The following is a 20,781-nucleotide window of genomic DNA, read 5'->3' as shown; positions in this document are numbered from 1 at the left end:
CGCCGAGGCCCCTTAAATTTCCATTGCTGCTTTTTATTCAGCAAGATTAATTCTTATGGAGCAATTATGGTATTACAGGCAGTGTGCAAAGTATTTTTCCAGACTAGTCTCACGGGCAAGTCTGCCACTTACCACCTAAGGGATCTTAAACAACTTTCTTAACCTTTTTTAAAAACTCTATTTTCCTGTCTGCAAAACGAGACTTTAAAATGTGGCTGCTATGAAGGGTTAGAGAATTAATACGTGCAAAGCACTAAAAAAGACCAGCACAAATTCATCGTCGAAAATTTTGCTGTAAAAGAGTCAAATCCATTTGTACTTGGAGAAACGTCGGTGGAAGACGTTAAGCAAAAAAATCGGTCCAGATGGTACGGTGCTCAACCCGTAGCATAGACTTGCTCAGGGATGGCACGAAATCCAGGCACCGGCTAAGTAGGTGGCCTGCTCCTAGGGCTGAGGCGCAGAAGTTGCTGAGGTCCGCGGGCACGGAAGGGTCGGTTCTTAGTGGAACTCCCAGGCTGGGGATCTGTGCCTGCGTGCAAGAGACGCAGCATTATGGAGGATCCCGGCTGAACCCCTGCAAAAGCTGTGCGTAGGACATCAGCGGTCGGGATTAACTGGCCGGGTCCCTGGCGCGCGCGCAGGCAAGCATACACATCACAAGCACAGATCTACAGGGACACACACTGACGCGAGCGCGTGTACACACACACGCACATACGCACACTCACACACGCACTGGCTGGGGCCGCCAGCCCCTGCTCCCCCGCCCGCATCGCTCCAGGGCGGAGTTTCCTCCTCTGCTTATTGTTCGCGGCCCAGCGCCCGCCCAGCCGCCGCCCCGCCCGACCCCGCCGGCGCTGTGGGCGAGCTCCTGGGGGAGGGGGCGGAGGCCAGCGCGGACGGGACGGGGCGGGAGTCGTCGCAGCAGCGCGCGCGCTGGGCCGCAGCCGCGCAGACACCGCCCAGACCGCAGCCACCTTCGCTCCTCGCTCTTGGCTCCGCGCCCCAGCCCAGATCTGCGGCAGGCAGGAGGGGCCGCCGGAACGCGACTCCGGAGTTCGCGGCTGCAGCCAGGCCTCCCCAAGCAGCGCCGAAGCTCCGGCCACGCATCCGTGCGTCCCTGCGCCAGCGCCTCAGCCACCTGCTCCGAGTCCCGGGACGAGGACAACCATGGGCCCCACTCTGGCGCTCCCCGCGCTGCTGCTGCTGTTGCTTCTGCCGCCGCCGTCGCTCTCCCAGAATAATGGTGAGTGGACAGCCGCGGCTCCACTGGACCCTTGGTCGTTCCCCTTCACCCCAAGTCAGGCGGGACTGCTGGGAAGGTGGCTGCACCGCGTGGTCCGACCGCTGGCAGCCTCTCCCGCGTGGCCGGACTCGGAGTCCTGACCTTGGTATCATCCACGCCCCCTCAAATTGGAGAATGCCGCAGGTGCGGGGCCAGATCGTGGATTTGCCTCTAGTTTCCACTTGTGTAGAGTGAGCTGGAGTGCATGAGGCTGTGAAGGGGTCACTTTTGGTGGGTTTGCGGGAGAAGGGGGGAAACTTTGGGCTTTGGGAGGTTCCAGATTCCTCAGGACCACCAGAGTGCGATTACTTTTATTTGTGATGGGGGCGAGCAGGGACCGTATTGCGTGGTCGTTGAAACTAAGCAAAAAGACAGACTGAAAGTACATGAAGGAATTCCTGAAGCAGACCGCAAGCGAACCCACGCGTGCAGTGTGCTGGTTCCACGCGCTTTTAAAGTCTGTGTTGGGGCAGGTGGAATAAATGCACCTTCTATGGTCCCAGAGTCTGGCTCAATGGGGACCATGCCTTCTTGTTGCCAAAGGACCGGATCCCCTTCTCAGAGCCTGACCTGGATGGTGAGCCCCTCCCACCCCTTTGTGCTAACAGAAACTTCTTTCACGGTTTTGAGCTTCTTCTTAGTATTATTACCTTAGGCGCTCGTCTCCCATTAGACGAACCTTGGAGACAGTGCCACTACGTTCTTTCTGAAGGTGGAATGTTATTTTCTGTTTTGAGAGGTCAGGCAGTGTCTGCAAACATAACTAAAGCAGGTGTCCCAAAGTCCCTGCCAGCCGCTGAGATACTCAGCCCAGGGGAGAGGCACGTTTCTTAAACTGTGTAGCCTACCCTTCCTGAGCAGGTAGCTGCAGGGAAAAATGGGGGGCGCTTCCCAGGGCCAGAAGTACTGTGGTGACAGCGGGGACAAGGAAGGGACTTGATGCGGGCATTCTTGTTGGGGAACTGGATTCTCCAGGAGAACAATGAGATAGCCATGCAGTCCTCATCGTGGTGGAGAGGGCGACTGCTCCTATAGGTGGCCTAGAACTCCAGCGGCCTGGCCTCGAAGGGAAGGGCGCTCCCACTGGAGGAAGAAGGGTGCCAGGTGAGGAAGATGGGAACAGCTTCGAGGGCCACAGTCTGCAGTTTAAAGACGCCTTAGGAAAGACAAGTCTGTGGAGTGTGTTGGCTCTTGAGGCAGCCAGACTTCATGGCGGGTCTTCAAATGCAGTCTTTTGGAGGAAGAATTCCTCAGCCCCATTCAAAAGCCAGATGGGTTAGTTTGTCTAGTGATCCCTATCTTACAAAAGCCAAGCCGGAAAGCCAAGCCGGTCTTTCTTGGAGAAGATACAGGCTGTGGGAGAGACCTTGCTGTCCTGTCCTAAGGAGACATGCTCTGGAACCATCAGTGGACTACTGGGGCCCTGGACATCAAGGCTGGGGTTTGTGTCTGGCACCTGAGAGCTGCTTAGAAACCATGTCTGCTGTGAAGCCCTCTCCAGACTCTACACGGGGACGGTTCATAGTCAGACATCGCTATGCAAATAAAAGTGTCCGGAAACCAGTTCTTATTCCAAGTAGCAAGCCCCAGGTACCCAAACCACCAAATGTCATTTTTATAATATTTGGTACTACAGCGAAGTTCTTTGACAGCGTATGGTAACAAGGAGGAATGACAGAGTGGCTGCTATCGGGTAGTGGAGGGTTTGCACCTCCCTCTAGATCAGTTAGTTCCCTTAGCGGCCATCACCAGCAGTACCCCCATCCCACCTGAGTTGCTGGAATTCTGTGAGAGATGCGAACACACTTCTAGTGCAAAGGTCTCTGTAACAAAGGCATTGTGCTGGCAGGTCTCAAGCTTACCTCCTAAGCTGTTGGCTTGAGCACCCCCCCCCCCCCCGAGGTAAACAACCTTTATCCCGGGATCCTTTCCGTGCTTTTCCTTGACCACAGGGGAGAGGAGTCAGACCTTTAAAGGTAAAGTAGAAAGGGAGCGCAGAGGGACCTCTCTCTATGTCCACTCTTGTGAGATATCCGGGCCTCTGTGTTGCTTGGCTGCTGAAAAGAGAGATTGATTTAGTACTGTCTCTCTGTCGGTCATTTGATGGACAGATAAATCCCGGGCAGGAGAAAGGCAGTGTGTATGTGGTGTGGTGGAAACTCACAGACTCACAGACTGGGACACACACTTGTGTGCCTGTGGACGAGGCGGTGTACGTCCCAAGTCCCGGTGTCTTACTGAAAGTGACCACAAGCCTGCTTCGTGGGTTGTTCTCATCTGAGGAACAGTGAGGGCCACAGATCTGGCATTGTACCCGACTTACCAATATCAGCTGCATCTTGTTATTGCTCAAGGAGCCTGAGACAGCCTGCACGGCAGGGGTCCGCCGCTGTTGGTGATTGGCATTCAATGCATAGCTGCTTTCTTGAGGCTGGGGGAGGTTGGCTTAGGGAGCACAGCGTGGTCTGGGGGAGAAGCTCCTGGAGTGTTTTCTTATGGAGATTCTAAAATAAAAAGGGTCTGCACGGAAGGGGGATCTCCTCCTAGGGCGGCTAAGCTGGCCTGAATTGTAAGGTGTTGGGGAAAATGCAGGTTGTGGGGGGGATGGGAGCCACTCTAGGGAGTTTGAGGTGGGGGTCTGTAAGCAGCAGGAATGCTATAGAGGAGGGAAGCAGCCGCTGGCTAAAGTAAGGGATCTGGAGGTGGGGTGGGGGCAGGGTTTTTCTAGCAGGCACTTAACAGTCGGGATTCACTCTGAGGCAGGCGCAGGCGTCTGCAGAGTTAGCTGGACCCAAGGAGCCGCTTTTCTGAGGTGAGGCTGACAGCGTCCATCACTGAAGGCTTCAGGTGGGGCATGGCCACCCAGGGAGGGACTGACCAGCAGTTTAAGAGACCTCAGGAGGTCACTCTAGGTGTATAGAATGTTGCTAGAGAGAGCCTGGTAGCCTGCCTCTCTTCTGGGGCTGCCGGGAAGACGTCTCTGGAAGCTGAGGGGGAGGGGCCGTGAGTGAGACCCCCTGGAGAGAAGGCTGTTGAATAGGACGTCTCCTGAGCTCCTGGAGCCTAGCAGAGCTCTTAGAGCTTGCTGTGCCTCTCCACGTGCACGTGCCTCTCCACAGGCCCTTGAAGAACAGGAACCTTGGAGCTTTTGTCTCCATCCTGGGCCAGCCCTGTGTTTTGTCCTGAACAGGTGTCTTGACCTGAAGGGGATATCCCTGCCAACTTGAGTCCCGGGCATGGGTGTCTGGTCAGTGGACTCCTTTCCCAGTTGTGTGCTGGGAACTCTTCCAGCCAGCCTGGAAGCTGCTCTGCACAGCTGGAAATAGGATGAAGTTGCTCCTACTCACCGCTGGCCTGGGCACCCAGCACACCGAGGGCCAAGAGCACTTTCAGCTCTGGATTCTGTCCTTACTTGGGCCCACAGTGTCTGAGGCAGGGCAAGGACCTCAGCTGGTGGGGTTTCCTGTCACAGCCTGTTCCCAGGAACATTGCGGGACAAGTCTTTCTGTCATGTGTCTCATCCACTTGTGAGGCTGTGAAGAATCCAGGGAAGTGTCAGATTTGGGACCATGACTCACAGGGCCACAGAAGCCTAGTAGGTCTTTAAGAAAAGCCTTCAAAGCTGGGTGTGGTGGTGGAGGCCTTCAGTCCCAGCATTCAGAAGTGAGGGGCTCTCTGAATGCCACGCCAGGCAGGAATACGTAGTGGGACGTAGTGGGACGGTGCCTCAAAACAAAACAAAAAACAACAACAAAGAAAAACACCAAAAAACAGCTTTAACGACTTGAAAGATATGGGATGGGATTGTAGCATGGTTGGTAGAGTGCCTAGGATGTTTGGTGCTCTTAGTTCAATTTCTAGCACTGAGTAAACCCAGCATAGTGGCAAAAGTTTATGCACGTGGGAGACTGACACAGGCTGGACCAGAAGTTGGAAGTCTTCATAGTAAATTGCGGGTCAGCCTGAGATCGTGAGACCCTATCTCAAAAACCAAAACATTGTAAGGGGCTTCTCATTTGCAGTAAGGCTTAAAGTAAGATTCCTGTAAGCAGCAGCCCACCGGCTGTTCAAAGTGGAATCCAGAAACTGAGGATGTAGCTCACGTGGTAGAGTGCTTGCCTAGAATACGCAGAGCCCCGAGTTTGATCCCCAGTACCGGAGAAAGTGAGTGTGCGTGCGCACTCCTGTAGCCCCAGTACTGGAGAGGTGGAAGGAGAAGATGAGTAAGTTCTAGGTCAGCCTGGGCTACAGGAGACCCTGTCGCAAAGTCAAAAATGAAAAGAATGGAATATGGTTGCCCAAAGGTAATTTCTATACTGCGCCTGTGTAACCATTCTGAGACAGAATCCAAGAGCCGAGAGCCACCTGGAACTCACCTATGTTAACCTACTTAGTTTCCAGATGAGCCGTACAGACCAAGGAGGTGGGGACGCTTGCCCGAGTTGCTGGGTGCTCCCACGGGCTTGAAAAGACACAGGTGTGTGCTGCTGTAGATAACCAGGACCTGAACTCGGCCGTTTTGGCACCTGGGGACTGGAGGAATTTTTTTTTAAATTTATTTATTTATTAAAGATTTCTGTCTCTTCCCCGCCACTGCCTCCCATTTCCCTCCCCCTCCCCCAATTAAGTCCCCCCCTTCCTCAGCCCAAAAAGCAATCAGGGTTCCCTGTCCTGTGGGAAGTCCAAGGAACCCCCACCTCCATCCAGGTCTATCAAGTTGAGCATCCAAACTGCCTAGGCTCCCACAAAGCCAGTACGTGCAGTAGGATCAGAAACCCATTGCCATTGTTCTTGAGTTCTCAGAGGAATTTAGTGAAGGTTGACCAAAGCAGATTATTTAACCGGATCTTTCCCTTCCTGATTGCCATCAAGGTGAACTGAAGCTTGGTGTTACTCTCCCAGAACTCCTCAAGTCCAGTCACAATGTTCGCCACTCAAGTTGTGACTGCATGTCTGTGTCTCTAACTGGCCTGAGACCTCCGGAGGCACCCGCAGCACGCAGTCAAAGAAATGCTCATGGAGAGAGTGGCCTCATCTAACTTTGTTGTTGTTTTTGTTTTGTTTGTTTTTTGAGACAAGAGTTTCTCTGTATAGATCTGGCTGTCCTGGGACTACTCGCTCTGTAAACCAGACTGGCCTCGAACTCAAGAGATCCTCCTGCCTCTGTCTCCCGAGTGCTGAGATAAAAGGTGTTCTCCACCACTGCCGGGCTCATCTCTAACTTTCTAACCCTCATCTCCCCGAATTCCAAGCTGTTATGTTATTGTCTCTGAGACACAGAGACCACCAGTATGGTGACCGCGAGCCTCTGGGCCACCAGTCCTTCCTTTCCCTCTGCAATCCCTACGCTCTCAGCACATGCCACCCCTGCCCTCTCTTCCTCTGTGCCCTCATCCCCCTCGGGTCAGCCACCTCGCACTTCCCTAGGGCCAGGGTGCAGGGTGGCACCCCGTCCGCCAATTGTCATAGCCGGAAAGCTGCGAGCCTCAACCCAAAGGAAGAGAATTCTGAGGAGTGGCTGAGTGAGGCTTGCATTCAGCCCCAGGTTGGGGTGCAGGAGCCCCCCCAAGAAACAGTCCCCCCAGGATTAGGGCCAAATAGGGACCCATGACTGTCTGAGTATGAACCTTGCAACCCTGACCCCGGTCAGGGAAGACGGGGCAGTGCTGTGGCACAGCCCGGCATTCTGTGAGTCTTAAGGACCCAGGGAAGCCTGAGGCCTCCGCCGTGTATCTCCAACCTACAGGTTTTAGCCTGAGCTACAAGGCGGCTCAGACTCCGTCTAATCCGACTCCCACACCGCCCTTTGAGAGCATACCCACCAGTGTCACAGAGTGGGCTAGCACAAGGTTGCCACTAGGTAGCCTTGAATTCTGTCCATTCCAGAGAAGGGAAACTGAGGCACGGGCACAAGAACTTCCAGCCCATCACCTGACCAAGTCTCTCATCCTCAGACATTGCCAAGCTCCTCACTTCCCAGGTCAAAGCTTCTGCTTGAATGTTTTTATTATTTTAGACAGTTTCACAGAACTCTGGCTATCCTAGAACTTTCCGTGAAGCTGAGGATGGCTTGACTGCCTTATTCTCCTGCCTCCGCTTCCATTTCACTATGACCATTTTACACAGTTCCCTGGATTGAATGCGAGGCTTCAGTGCATGCTAGACAAGCACGCTCCGAGCTGACGCTTGCCCCAGCCTGGGTGTCATCTGCTTGAGGGAGGACTTTCCGGGACAGATGCCCCCACCTCTCCACCCCTATTTTCTTACTCTACACTGCTTTCTCCTGTTGTACCCACACATTCATTTCTGTGTCTCTCCTGCTAGACTGTATTTCACAAGGGCAGGGACTTCTGTTAGTGCTGCAGACCCAGCATCTAGAACAGTCCCTGTCCCATAGTAGATGTTCAATAAATTCTGAGTGATGGAGGGGCGGAGCGGATTTGGAGTCCAAAGTCTTATGGGCAGCTCTGTACTCCCCACTCCTGACCTGAGTCCCGAGGGGTGGAGGGAGGCGCTGGTGTGGGTCTGGGAGAATGGACAAGTGAGCATGAGCAGGGACAGGACGGTCATTTCTGTCCTCCTTAGCACGTAGCCTCATGGTTGGTGATAACTGCAGGGTGGAGTAAGAAAGTCTCTGTAGTTCCTCCTTTGCGGGTATCTCCTCCAGAACTACACGACTTTTTTTTTCCCCTTTGGTTTTTTGACTCTTACTAGTACATTTTGCTGAACTGAACTTATTTACATGCTGGTATCTAGCAGCAAGGCAAGCAGGGGAAAAGTACTTTTTCTTTGGAAAGAGTAACTTTCATTTGACCAGAACTAAGTTTTTACCTTATAAAGAAGGAGAGATGGAGACCGCGGTAGGTGTCTGGCAAATTCCTCTGTGGTGGCTGTGGATGCCTCAGGCTACGAGTGGCCTTTGTCAACCTTCCTTTTCCTGCTGCACCAGGTCCCACTGTGCAGAAGGGAAAGAGAATTAGTTCCTCCGTGACCTTAAACTTTGATGCCTCTGGCTAACCCTGCTCAGCGTGGTCTGCTGAGGTGTGGAGGCTAGGTGTTGGGTATTGAGGGAGAAGTTCGTTTTCAAACAAAGTCAGCTTCCCTGACCCAGGCTCCTCTGCCCTCTGCTAGGCCACTGTGCCAGTTGCCCTGAAACTTCCCATAAGCTGCAGCCCGGGGCAAGTACAGGGTGAACTGGGTTCCCACACTGGCCTTGGAATAAGATAGAGCTATCTCTTCAGGCATATGCATGAATATATGAGTATATACACACAGACACACACCCCGAAATGAGCCCCCCCCCAATTAGCCCTCGTCAATACAGGTTTTTCTGAAGCCATAGGTGTGCTGATCCTTGGAACACACAAGGTTGCGCCTTTCACACTATTCAGTGTGGGCTGGGCTCTCATGGCCCATCCTCTACCAGGATAAATGTTCATGTGATTGGCTGGTAGTTCCTCGGGCCATCCCTGCTGCACCCCTGTCAGCTCCTGTCTCACTTCCGCTAAGCCCTTCCTTCCTGGTATCATCCCCCCCCCCCCCCCCGCTACCCAGGCTCCAGCTCCCTTGCCCAGCCATGCCACCTGCCAGCCACGCATGGCTTTTTGCCCTCAGTTCCATATTTTCCTCCTGGGGCGAATAGAGGATGGAGAGGTTGCAGCCTCCTCTTGCGATCCAGGGGGAGGAATATTTCCTTAAAAAGCAGAGGAGTGGGAGGAAGACAGTGGGAAGTACTCACAGATCTGTGCCTCAGTTTACCCAAATGGGAAGCCAGGGCTGGCATCATATGGAGCTGTCTTTTTACTTTCACACGGCATAGAGCAAGCTGCATGCCAAACTGTTTGTAAAGAACGCTAGTGGCCCCTCAAGATTTTAATAGGCTCTCAGCAAATGCTTGGTCAATGAGTTCAGTACTTGTTCTACAAACAAAAGGGAAACCCTGATGCAAACGTTGGGGAATTGCCGCTTACTGTTTCCCTTCATTGAAGCACAGGACCAAACCCCTCTTTTTTGGATGGGTGTGGGGGATTTGAGACAGGGTTTCTCTTTGTAGCCCTGGCTGTCCTGGAACTTGCTCTATAGACCAGGCTGACCTCGAACTCAGATCCACCTGCCTTTGCCTCTGAGTGCCAGGACTAAAGGTGTGCGCTACCATGATGGCTCTAAATGCAGTCTCTCATGTTTCTGTTCCTACTGGCCTGACTGTAGCCCAGCATCCTCTTACATTGTAGCATTGGACAGAAAATCTGTTTCTCCTCTTTTTAAGATAAAATGTCTATTGCTGGTCACAGTGGTGCATGCCTTTAATCTCAATGTTTGGGAGGCAAAGGCAAGCAGGATCTCTATGAATTTGAGAGCAGCCTGGTTGGCATAATGAGTTCCAGGCTGGCTAGCCAAGGATACAGTGAGACCCTGTCTCAATGTACACGCGCATATGCGCACATGCGCGTGCACACACGCACACATACACATGCACACGGGGGTGGAGTGGGGGGGTGAGAACATGTACTAACATTTTGTGACGTGCTCAGGCTCCCTCAGGACACTGAGGGATAGCGTCCCTACTTACCAGACTGACAGACTGACTTGGGATGCAGGACATTTACTGTAAAGACCTGGACCACACTCCAAAGCGTCAGTGAAAACACCGAGTACTGAGCTATGTGTGGCTGAGCAAGACTCGGGAAAAATGAAAACGAAACCCCGAGACCTTCTCTTCAAGAGGGTTTCTAGGAAGTCATGTGGGAAGCTGTGGTTTGTGAAGGTGCTTGCACCAGGTGTCTGAGAACAAGTTAAGAGGGCTGGGAGTGTTCCCTGGGTGCTAGCCAGGCTTGCTTCCTAGAGGTGGGAAGTGCTATTAAAAGAAGTAGGGGCTGGAGACTGGACGTGCAGCTCAGCTGGTGGACCGGTGGACTGCTGGCAGCTGGCAGAGAACACAGCCCTACACTTGATTTTCACTATTTAAGCCCAACAGCACATCCTCCTGGGCTTGAGGGGCATAACCTGTAATCCCAGCACCGGGAGAGTGGACACAAGAGGGCCAGAAGTTCAGAGTCAAGGGCTGGAGAGATGGCTCAGTGGTAAAGACCACTGGCTGTTCTTCCAAAGGACTCAGTTTCAATTCCCAGCACCCACACGGTAGCTCACAAGTGTCTGTAACTCCAGCTCCAGGGGACCTGGCACCCTCACACAGACACATGCAGCCATCAGTGCAAATCAAAGTCATCCTTGCATAAAGTTTGAGGGTAGCCTACTCTGTATGTGGCCTTGTCATTAAAACAAACAAACAAAACAAACGTCTGATTCCTAACGGCTGATCTTTCGACTTTATTGCTGGCAAACAGTTTTCTGGTTGCTCCTGGCTCCAGTTCCCCTCCGTTGCCTCCCACCCCAATTCCTGCACCAGCTCCTGACCCAGGTGTCAGGGGAGGAGGCCTTCTGGAGGAAGTGCTGTTGGCTTCTCAACCTATTGTAGCTCTAGCCAGCTCGCCTCAGGCTACACCAAACAGCCACAGGGAGCGGCTGACTCCAAACAGCCACAGGGAGCGGCTGACTTGCTTTCGCTTTCCTAGCCGCAGCTGTCCCTGAAGCCCCTCTCCCACGTGAGACAATGAGCGAGGGGTACCCTTGCTCAGGCAGGTTGAGCCCACCAAGCAGGTTGCACCCCAGTCCAAGTGCAGTGTCCCCCGCTGTCTTCCTTGCCTACACTGTTGGGCCACAGTCCAACTCGGGGAATCATACACTTCTCATGGTAAGGCCACCCTGGCTCTGGTCTTAGAATGCTTCCCCCCACCCCATTTTGTTTTTTGAAACAATTTCTGTGTAGCTTTGGAGCTTGTCCTGGAACTCCCTCTGTGGACTAGGCTGGCCTCGAACTTACAGAGATCCGCCCGTCTCTGCCCTCCCGAGTGCTGGGATTAAAGGAGTGTGCCACCACCGCCTGGATTATAATGCTTTTTTGTGCTTCAGGGGGGCTAAGGCCCTGCAGAGCCTGTGCTGTGGCCCCTTCCTCTGGCCTTCCTGGGATGGCAGTACACACTTAGGCGGTGACGTTCCCTGACTTTACTCTCAGGCCTTGGGAGAACCTGGGAGTTCGGCTCTGTATACTCACAGAACATTCACGATCATAGACTCCAGGACACCTTAGGATAATCGCAGATATGTGCCAGCCACAGCCCTCCCTAGGCCCTGTGTAGTTCCAGCTATGGCTGTTGGTGTGTGTTGTGCGGCTGTAGCGGCGAGGGGGAAGGGGTAGGCAGCTCGTCAGTCCGAGCTCAGGATTGAACTGTAGAGCAGGGAGAAGAAGGAGACTGTTTGTGGAAGAGCCTGTCCCACCTGGGCATGCAGCCTGGCGGCTCCTGCTGGCCTCAATTTTCTCATCTGCAAACAAGGAATGGGTTGAGCCGTGGGGGGGGGGGTCTTTTCAGTTCACTTTGACTCATCTGATAATTTGGATAAATTTGTGGATGCACCCCAAGAGCATCCTGTGTTGATGCACTGAGGTCCTGTGGATGCCTGCAAGGGAGGTGTCTTCAGGCCAGTGGCCTGCTTAGGACAGTCTGGGATGCCACCAACTTCTGAATCACAGTGGAGGGAATCCATGAGAGCCTTCCCATATGTCATGGGAGCCTCCCTCCTTCTCAGTGTTGGTCAGATGGATCCCTTCCCCTATCTGTCCAGTAGCTAGAAGTGGCAGGATCTAGGGCTAGTGGTCCAGGACTAGTCATGTTCCACAGTCAGGGATAAGTAGCTGCATTGGACCTCAGGGTTTCTAGATGCTAAAGAAAAGCGGCTCTGGTCATCTGTTGCCATCTCTTACTTGTTGGAATGAAATCAAGTAATACCTAGGGTCTCCTAGCTCCGACATGACTGAGATGCCAAGGAAAGATAATGCTAGGGAGAGGACCCAGGGTTTGTGCATTCCTGATGTGGATGATGGATGAACGTCAAGTGTCTGTCACTGAGCTGTGTTCATAGCTCCTTTTCCTGAATTTTATTGCGAAGACTACTCTCATAGTCATTGAGTAGGGAGTGTTGTGGGCTTGGCCCCAGGCTGCTCAGTCGCTTACTGCCTGTCCTCGGAAGGATGGGTAATCAGTTCCTCTGCCTGGGTTACTGTGGACATGCCATCCTGACCTAGCAGGGACCAGGCTCAAGCATGTCGAGATGAGCTGTAGATGTACTTGGGCTGTTGGTCACTATGGAATGAAGGAATCTTGCCGTGGAACTATCTCCAGTTTCCAAATGGGAACTCAGGATGGGAGGATGGGAGGAACTTGCCTAGTCAATGGCCTTGATTTCGCATTGGCCTTATGGTCCTCGCTAAGGACATGAGCTTGTGGAATAGGCTTAGCCTGGATGGATATCTAGGCTCTGTTAACTACCTGCAAGGAAGCAAAACTGAAGATGCGGAAGAGCAGAGACTGAGGTGAGGGTGGTAGAGTGTGCCGGGATTCTGGAAAGGGATGGCACCTTCCCATTACACCCCTCTTGAACTCCAAGGCAAACTTCAGAAGCAGCTAATGTGATCTAAGCCAGCCTGGCCCTTTCCATGACTGGGAAGCTTCAGGAGGAACATTCAGTGCAACTCCACTTCTCGGGAAAGGCAAAGTCTGTGTGTGTGCGTGCATGCGTGTGGGCGTGCATGCGTGTGTGTGTGCGTGCGTGTGTGTGCGCACGTGCATGTATGTATTTACTATGGTCATGTCCTCTGCATGATGTCATCAAACCTCGGTACTCTTAGGGCAATGAGCACTGCTCTTTGGAAGCCTGAATTCTTGGCTCACCTCCTAGGCTGAACCTGTGAAAGTAAGCTTCCTAGACAAGCTCTGACGTACGAATAAGTTGAAAGGAACCAGCCCTAAGTGGCTTAGTTATAGCCACCGACTTGGTTCCCTCATTCCCCACCCAATTCCAAAGAAGTCCAGATTTTGTGCCCTCTGGAGGAGGACCACTCTTTCTCCCCCTAGGTCCAAACGGGGTGTTAGGCTCTGGAATGTTGACTTTCTTAGGTTTTGCTTTGGGAGCCGTCAGTTGAGGTGCTGAAGAAACCAAGCCTTAGCAAGTGGTCCCCCACCATCCACCCTGCCCCAAGCACAGGGGTGGGAAAAGTGTCACAGTGAGGATTATTGTGTAGCCAGAAGCTCATGGGTGTCTTTCCTGGAAAAGGGACTTCAGCAACACTGAGCACACAAAGCTGGGAAATCTGGAAAGCTACCCTTGTGGTCACTGTGGTCATGACCTCTGGCTTCCACCTGGTGAAAGGCGGTCATTCCCTGGGAAATTCACAGGCTTCTTTTCACAGACAGAACATTCATTCTGGTTCCCAGAGGTGACTGTCCCACAGCTGGGGATGCAGGACTTCCCTCTGGCTTCATGCCTTTATTTGTGTCGGGCCAAGAGTGGAGACTGGTCCCTGGCAGAGGCTTCCAGAATCCACTGCAAAACTGTACACATCTGGCAATGTTCACGGGAGGGGGAGCTGGTGTGGGAATAATGATAACGCGCCCCCTCAGGAAAATATTCACTGAGGTTGTTTTTGAGCTCAACTCTGAAGGGAAGCAAGCGCGGAGCACCAAACGCGCATGCGCTTTGACTCTGGAAGTATGAGCATGCCGAAGGTGGAGTATGAGGCTCTGCTGGGAGGAGGGGATGTACCAATACCACAGTGCCCCCACACGTCAGTCCTCCGTGGAGTGCGGCTGAAGGAGAGTGTACCCCTTCGGCTCCGCTAGAGTTCCGGTCCAGTTTCTTCACCTAGCCACCCAAGTCTGTAGTCTGCATCTACTCATAAACAAGAGAAACAAGATAATAAAGCAAGTGTCTGACTGGCGTGGGAAGGCTGTGTCTGGTCAATCTGCAGAGGCCTTAGTAAATGTCGGTGGGAAAATTTAAGAAGAAGGCTTTTTTCGTTTTATTTTTTTTCCCAGAGCACGGGTTTCTCTGTATAGACCAGGCTGTCCCTGGAACTCACAGAGATCCACCTGCCTCTGCCTCCCAAGTGCTGGGATTAAAGATGTGTGCCCACCACCGCCTGGCAAGAGGTAGGCTTTATAATAGGTTGGTACATAGAAAATTCCACTCTGTGTGTGTGTGTGTGTGTGTGTGTGTGTGTGTGTGTGTGTGTGTACACAGACAGAGAGAGAGAGAGAGAGAGAGAGAGAGAGAGAGAGAGAGAGAGAGAGAGAGCATATCCACACCTCCGTCTTCATGCCTTAGCAGTCACAGGTTTATCAGTATTTTACCATTGCCCAGTCTGGTCCCTTCACAATGCCCAGTCCACACTAGGGTGTTGGAGCCTAGGTTCCTGTTTGTTTCCTCCTGCCTTCAGTCTCTGTGGATTTGAAGAGTCTTTTAATGTTTTCTTCAAGGTATATACTTACATACTTTTTCTTTTTTAATGTCATTTTGTCCCAAGGTGGATAGATATTTCTCTCTTATTCACAGGAAAACCAGACCCACACAGATCTTGGGCCTTCCTTGCTTTCTCTGAGGTGGCCATTGCAACTGGGCTCATGACAGGGTGAAGGGCTTCTTCGGGAACTGCTTTTCCAGGTGCTGTCTTCTGTTGTGGCTTAGTCCTGCAACCTGTGTTGGCAGGTGTGTGTGTGGGGTGGGGGCAAGGCAGCTGGGCCTCACCTCTGTCCCTTCCCACCACTGGCAGCGGGCACTGCTCCTGGGCAACCTGCCCGGACCAACTGACCGGGATTCACATGGCCAGCAACGGCAGGCCAAAGGATTAGGAGGCCCTGGGAAGGTGCTGCTGAAGGAGGCTGATGGCTCGTTCCTGCTCAGGAGGAGCCCAGCCCCTTTCTCTGGGTGGCTGGGCAGGCTGGCATCCTTAGCTGAAACTTCCAATAGAGGCAAAAGCAGCTGGGCTCCCTCTGCAGGGGGACGAGCCAGAGAGAGCGGCTGTGGGCAGGCTCACAGGTAGCAGCGGGGCAGAACTAGGCACAGGATGGTATTGCAGGCTCTCCCTGTACTTTCCTCTGAGTCACAGACTGTTTCTAAGGTTCTTGTTGAGTCCTAGAGGGTAGAGTTAGGGTGAGGTCTAGGCCTCGGCCTCCCTGGAGAGGCTCTGAGAAGCACCAGGTGGGGTGGGTTAACGTCCACGCTGAACCTCTGAGTTTTTTATGAGAAGGGATGAGAGGGGTCACTGGGCTGTTGAGCCTAGATAGCTAAATCCCTTACCCCTCAGGGCCTTCTGTGGACACTGAGGGTTTCTCAGCCTCAAAGTTCGCCTTAGAGCAGGCTGCTGGCTCCAGAGAGCTCCTCCTCTGCCTCCACCATGGAGTGACAGCCAGAGAGAGTGAGGCAGGGCTAAGTGGGGTGGCCGGCCACATAGAGAGACCTGACTGTCTGTCTGGGTGAGAATGCCCGAGGCTGCGGTCCAGCAGTGGGCCCACCATCCCGTCACCAGACTGCCCCAAATCCACACAGATGATCACGGGTCATTGCCCTCAGTGTGCATGGCACTGCTCTTCACAATGGCCTGAAGTAAGCTGGGAACTATGGGACCATCCATCAGCAGTAGGATTGTTATCAGACTTAGGGGGGTCACAACCTGTGCCCCAAGCCCGGTCCGGTCATCTATCCTTAATAAGCCAGTTAAAAGTGGAAGGCAGAAAAAAGATTTATTCAACATGGCCACATTGGGAAGAGGGGCAAAGAGATATATGGCACACCACCAAGTCTGTCTTTGGGGTTCTGAAGTGAAGGACCAGAGATGGGCACGCTTAAGTGGTAGCTTCCACCCACCACTGACTCCTCATTGGGCTTCATTCAGTCCCATCCTGCAAGGCGGTCTGGTAAGTTGTTGGACCAAGAAAAATCTCTTAAGGAGACAACTTGTCCTCTGGCTGGTGCCTTGCTCTTCTTCCAGTGTGAGCTTCCTGGGGACGTTCTCATTTCTTTGGGGGTCCGTTGTTTGGACAGGCTAATGGATTGAAAGACACATCTCTCTTTAGACTGTCTAAATTTCTGTCAGGCCCTTTACGGGTGGGGGTGACAGGCGCGCACCCTCGCACAGAACACTGCAGTGAGAATCAACAACCGATAGCCACAAATCAGAGTGGTGAGGCTGTGTGGTGGTGGTGAATTCAGAAAGGCAGAACGGGGCTGGAGATGTTGTTTGGTTATAAAGTGCTCGCCTAGAACGTGAGAAGACCCGGGTCCAATCATCGGCACCTCCTGCTTTGGGAAACGGAAAGAGGGAATACAGGGCAGGTTTATTAAAGAAGATGTCCAGTTTCACAGTCTGCTTTGTGAGATGGGAATGTGTCTTTTTAATCCCGCCTCTCGTGTGTGTGTGTGTGTGTGTGCGTGTGTGCACGCACGCGTGCACAAGGGTGGCCATGCCAAGGTATGAACCTTGTCATCTATCCCAGATACCCAATGCTATCATTAGGCCACGGCACGCACCGTATTGCACAATCAGCTGCACACTTTCTGTCTCTGCGGGGAGCAGCAGACCTAGAGAGATAGAGGTCTCTTAGAGGCAGCTAAGTGTTGTACTGGCCCACTGTAAGACAGCCAGGCAAATGGGTCACTCTTTGGTCAAGCCTCTCGTGCCCAAATTGTCCTCTGGGGTCAGATCCCTGTCATGGTCACCCAAATGTTTTGATCGGAGTTCTCATGAACATGGGAGAAATAGGAATCTGGCTTGGGCAGAAATCCGGCTAAGTCAGCAGACTCTGCCTGCAGTGGGATGCTAGCTAGCGCGCTGGAGGGAGCCTGCTGCTCTTGGTGGGTTCAGGGAAAGCCGCTGTAGACCTGAGGACACCGCTCTACCTGAGACAGCCGGATCTGGATAACTTCGGTTCAGGTGACATTTCCTAGAAGAGGTCCTGCCTGCCAGTTGATGCGACACAGAAAACCAGGCAACCAGGAACCTCGGTGAGACAGTTTGTTTGTGTGGACACATGTGTTTAAAATTCTTCTCATCCAATAAAGCCTGAGCATTGCCTCCCTTCTCTCTACTCCTCCCCTCTCCCCCAGAGCCAACTGCTCCTCCATTTCCCTTCAGAAAAGAACAGGCCTCCCCAATATTAGGCAGAGCTTGGGGAACCTCTCAGAAGAGGGGAAGGATGGATTGCAGGAGCCAGAGGGGTCAAAAATATCGCAAGAAAACGGCCCACAGAATCAGCTAAGCAGGGCTCATAGGGGCTCGCAGAGACTGATGTGGATCACCCGTCTGAGTTAGGTTCTCTGCATATACGCTGTTTAGCTTGGGGTTTTTGTGGGACTCCTAACAGTGGGAATGGGGGTGTCTCTGACTCTTTGGCGTACTTATGGAACCCTTCTCCTCCTACTGGCTTGCCCCACTCAGTCTTCATATGAGTGGGACAGTTTTTAAAAGGAGGAGGAAGAGGCTATGATGAGGTGGCCCTGGGACCCACACCACCAGGTTCCAGTCACCTATTCTGGTGGGAAGGGAGGGGAAGCAGAAGGCAAGTTAGGTGCAGTGACCTGGAGGGTGCTGGCTGACTGACTGTTCCCGTCCCTGCTGCCAGCTGGCACTGATGTCCCCTTGAGAGCCAGGGTATACGGCTCCTGTTGACACCTTCCCTGGAATACACTGGTGTCCACTGGGACAGTCCTGTGCAGGTGGCAAAGTTGCAGGGGATGACCTTAGTCCCTCCCGTCTATGCAGTGGGGAGTGGTGTTGAGGACAGCCATCTAGAGGGGAGGAATCCTGCAAGCTCACACCATAACATCAGTCTTCTCTGAGGTCTGTTGCTGGGCTGTAGAGCCTTGCTTAGGTTTGTAAATTAATTTTGACTTTTCTTTTTCTTTTTTTTTTTTTTTTGAGTAGGTGGCATGTTGGTTGTTTTCTCGGGAGCTGCGTGTATTTTCTGTTTGTATTGCGAGGCGTTGGCTTTGCTTCAAATAACAGGCGTACAAGTGGCCCTGTGGGGCTCTAGGGAAATCACAGGACAGGATTTGTAGCTGAATGAAAGCACAAGTTTCCCCAGACCCAGGAGAAATACCACGTCGAAGGTCTGCCAACAACTGCTTTGCTGTCTGGAGTTGTTAATAAAGTTTTATTGTGATTCAGCTATGCTTTAATTAATTGACAGCATCATCTCTGATTGCCTTTGGGCTTATCCCGGCAGAGTGGAGTATTTGTAGCAAAGACTTTGGGAGTTACAGAACCTATGCTGTCCCCATTTGCTCATGGAGTGTGTCACTTAAGCACGAAGCAGGCAGCCCTTGAAGCCTTATCGAAATGTCCAGAGAGGCCCAGAGTGGTGGCTGCGCTGTGTAAGTGGCTCTGAAATCCACGTAAAAGCTGACTTAACCTGTGTATTGCATAGCATTACAGAGCACCATGCCAGGAAACGGGGCTTACAGTCTAAGAAACCTTAGAAACCGTCTGCCCGCTTCATAGGGTCAGAGGCAGTGAGTGTCCTTCAGTCCCACTAACCCCCTGAGAGCTGCAGCGGATCCAGCTTGGTCCTGTCCCCTGGCCCTTTTGTTTCTCCTATAGAGGTGACAGCTTGGAGTGGAGAATTGGAATTGAGGAGGAAGGAGAGGCCAAGCGAGTGTCCGGGTGGAGTCCAGTCCCGCTGCCTTCCTGCCCGCCTTCCACACGCCCTCTTCCTGGGGCATTCTTTCCAGCTTCCTTTTCTGCTATTAATAGTGGAGTCAGTCCCAGGTCTGGGAGCAGCCGGGAACAGGAGGAAGCGGGTCCTCATGGAAGGTTTAAACAGCACCCACCTCTCCCTGGGGAGGAGGCTGAAAGGGCCTTCCCTGCTCCATCCCTCTGGGGCAGCTACCCCAGGCTGTGATGGAGCCTTTCCTCCCAGCTGGTACCTGCCAACCTCTGCCTTCTTCTCGGCCCCCTCCCCTCTGTGGCAGTTCTTCTTGGATAAGAGAGAAACAGCCTGGCCTGTCTATGTTTCGTTCAGTCATTTCCACCGGCACTGGCTGGAATGCTGGTGTTCTAGCTACAGATCGCTGTCCCTCTAACTCATTTGTAGAGTCGTCTTCTGGTACCTGCAGGCGGTTGTTGCTGGGACCCTCTTCCTCCCCTGCTCTGTGGAGTCACTTATAGCATGGCGTAACATTTGCACACAGCCTGCTTGGCTCCTTCCGTATGCTTCAACTCACCTAGACCCAGGCTCCACGTGTTGTGTCATCACTGGGGTCGGAAATCTGTCTCTTTTTTTTACCTTCAGATTTATTTTATGCGCGCGCGCGCGTGTGTGTGTGTGTGTGTGTGTGTGTGTGTGTGTGTGTGTGTGTGTACCGTCTGCATGTCTGCTGCCCCCGGAGGTTAGAGCTGGAGTTATATAGATGGTTGTGAGCCACCTTGTGGGTGCTAGGAACTGAACCCGGGTCCATTGCAAGGGCAACAAGTGATCTTAACCATCTATCAATGTCCATCCCCCCCATGGCTCTAGAGCTGACCGTGCACCCCGGTCACCCACATAGACTGAACTCTGCCATCTGTTTTCCTCTGTAATCACCCCGGGTCCCACTAGTCTGCCATCGTAGCCCCTACCTCATTTTCTTTCTTCCTTTTCCATGCAATCCTACCCTTACACTTTCCCATCCAACTTCTAAGCAACCGACGCCTCTGGAGCAGGGGCGCCCAGTTTGGCTGACTGGGTTCATCTTACACTGATGCACCATGCCTTATTTGGCACCAAATGCTACCCAACAATCACGTCTTGTTTGTCTAGTACAATGTTTCTGAGAGTGTGGTCCTCTGACCTGTGCCATCAATCCGTGGAGGACCCAGGAAGCAGGATATCACACTCCCAACTCTCTCGTAGCCGCTGTACCCACTGGCATTTTGTAAACTCTCCTAGAGTGTTGATGCTGGCCGGGGCTTGAGAACCACTCTTGTAGTAGGTTACTCTGGTTTTTGTTTGGTTCTTGTTTTTTGAGACAGGGTTTCTCTGTAGCCCTGGATGTCTTGGAACTTACTCTGTAGACCAGGCTGGCCTCAAACTCAGATTTGCCTGCCTCTGCCTCCCAAGTGCTGGGATTAAAGGTGTGCACCACCACTGCCCGACTTCTTTCTTTATATCTTAAAGACCCAGTGAAACAATAGAAGGTGTCCAGTGGTCAGTGAAAAAGAGAACCCCTGTCTGAACTGACTCTTCCTGCCTCTACCTAGAATTTAACCTGGGTGTACTGTTTGCACTGTCTGCACTGTCTGCACTGTTTGCACTGTCTGCACTGTCTGCACTGTCTGCACTGGCTGCACTGTCTGCACTGGCTGCACTGGCTGCACTGTCTGCACTGCTTGCACTGGCTGCACTGTTTGCACTGTCTGCACTAGCTTCACTGTCTGCACTGGTTGCATTGTCTGCACTGGCTGCACTGGCTGCACTGTTTGCACTGGTTACACTGCACTGTTTGCACTGTCTGCACTAGCTTCACTGTTTGCACTGTCTGCACTGTTTGCACTGGCTGCACTGGCTGCACTGTGCACTGTCTGCACTGTTTGCACTGGTTACACTGTCTGCACTGTTTGCACTGGC

General features: G+C 52.8%; 1 protein-coding gene across 1 annotated transcript in view; it reads left to right on the top strand.

The window, feature by feature from the left end:
• The first annotated feature begins 712 nt into the window (after positions 1-712).
• Podxl (podocalyxin like) overlaps positions 713-20,781 on the top strand; it is a 43,408-nt gene continuing 23,339 nt past the window's right edge. The window contains exon 1 of the mRNA XM_005365881.3: positions 713-1,249. Within this exon, the coding sequence (XP_005365938.2) occupies positions 1,174-1,249 (76 nt within the window). The 5' untranslated portion in view covers positions 713-1,173. The remainder of the gene's footprint in view (positions 1,250-20,781) is intronic.

The sequence above is a fragment of the Microtus ochrogaster genome, unplaced genomic scaffold, assembly GCF_000317375.1.
Source record: "Microtus ochrogaster isolate Prairie Vole_2 unplaced genomic scaffold, MicOch1.0 UNK4, whole genome shotgun sequence".
NCBI lineage: Eukaryota > Metazoa > Chordata > Mammalia > Rodentia > Cricetidae > Microtus > Microtus ochrogaster.
This window is presented reverse-complemented; position numbering and strand designations above follow the sequence as displayed.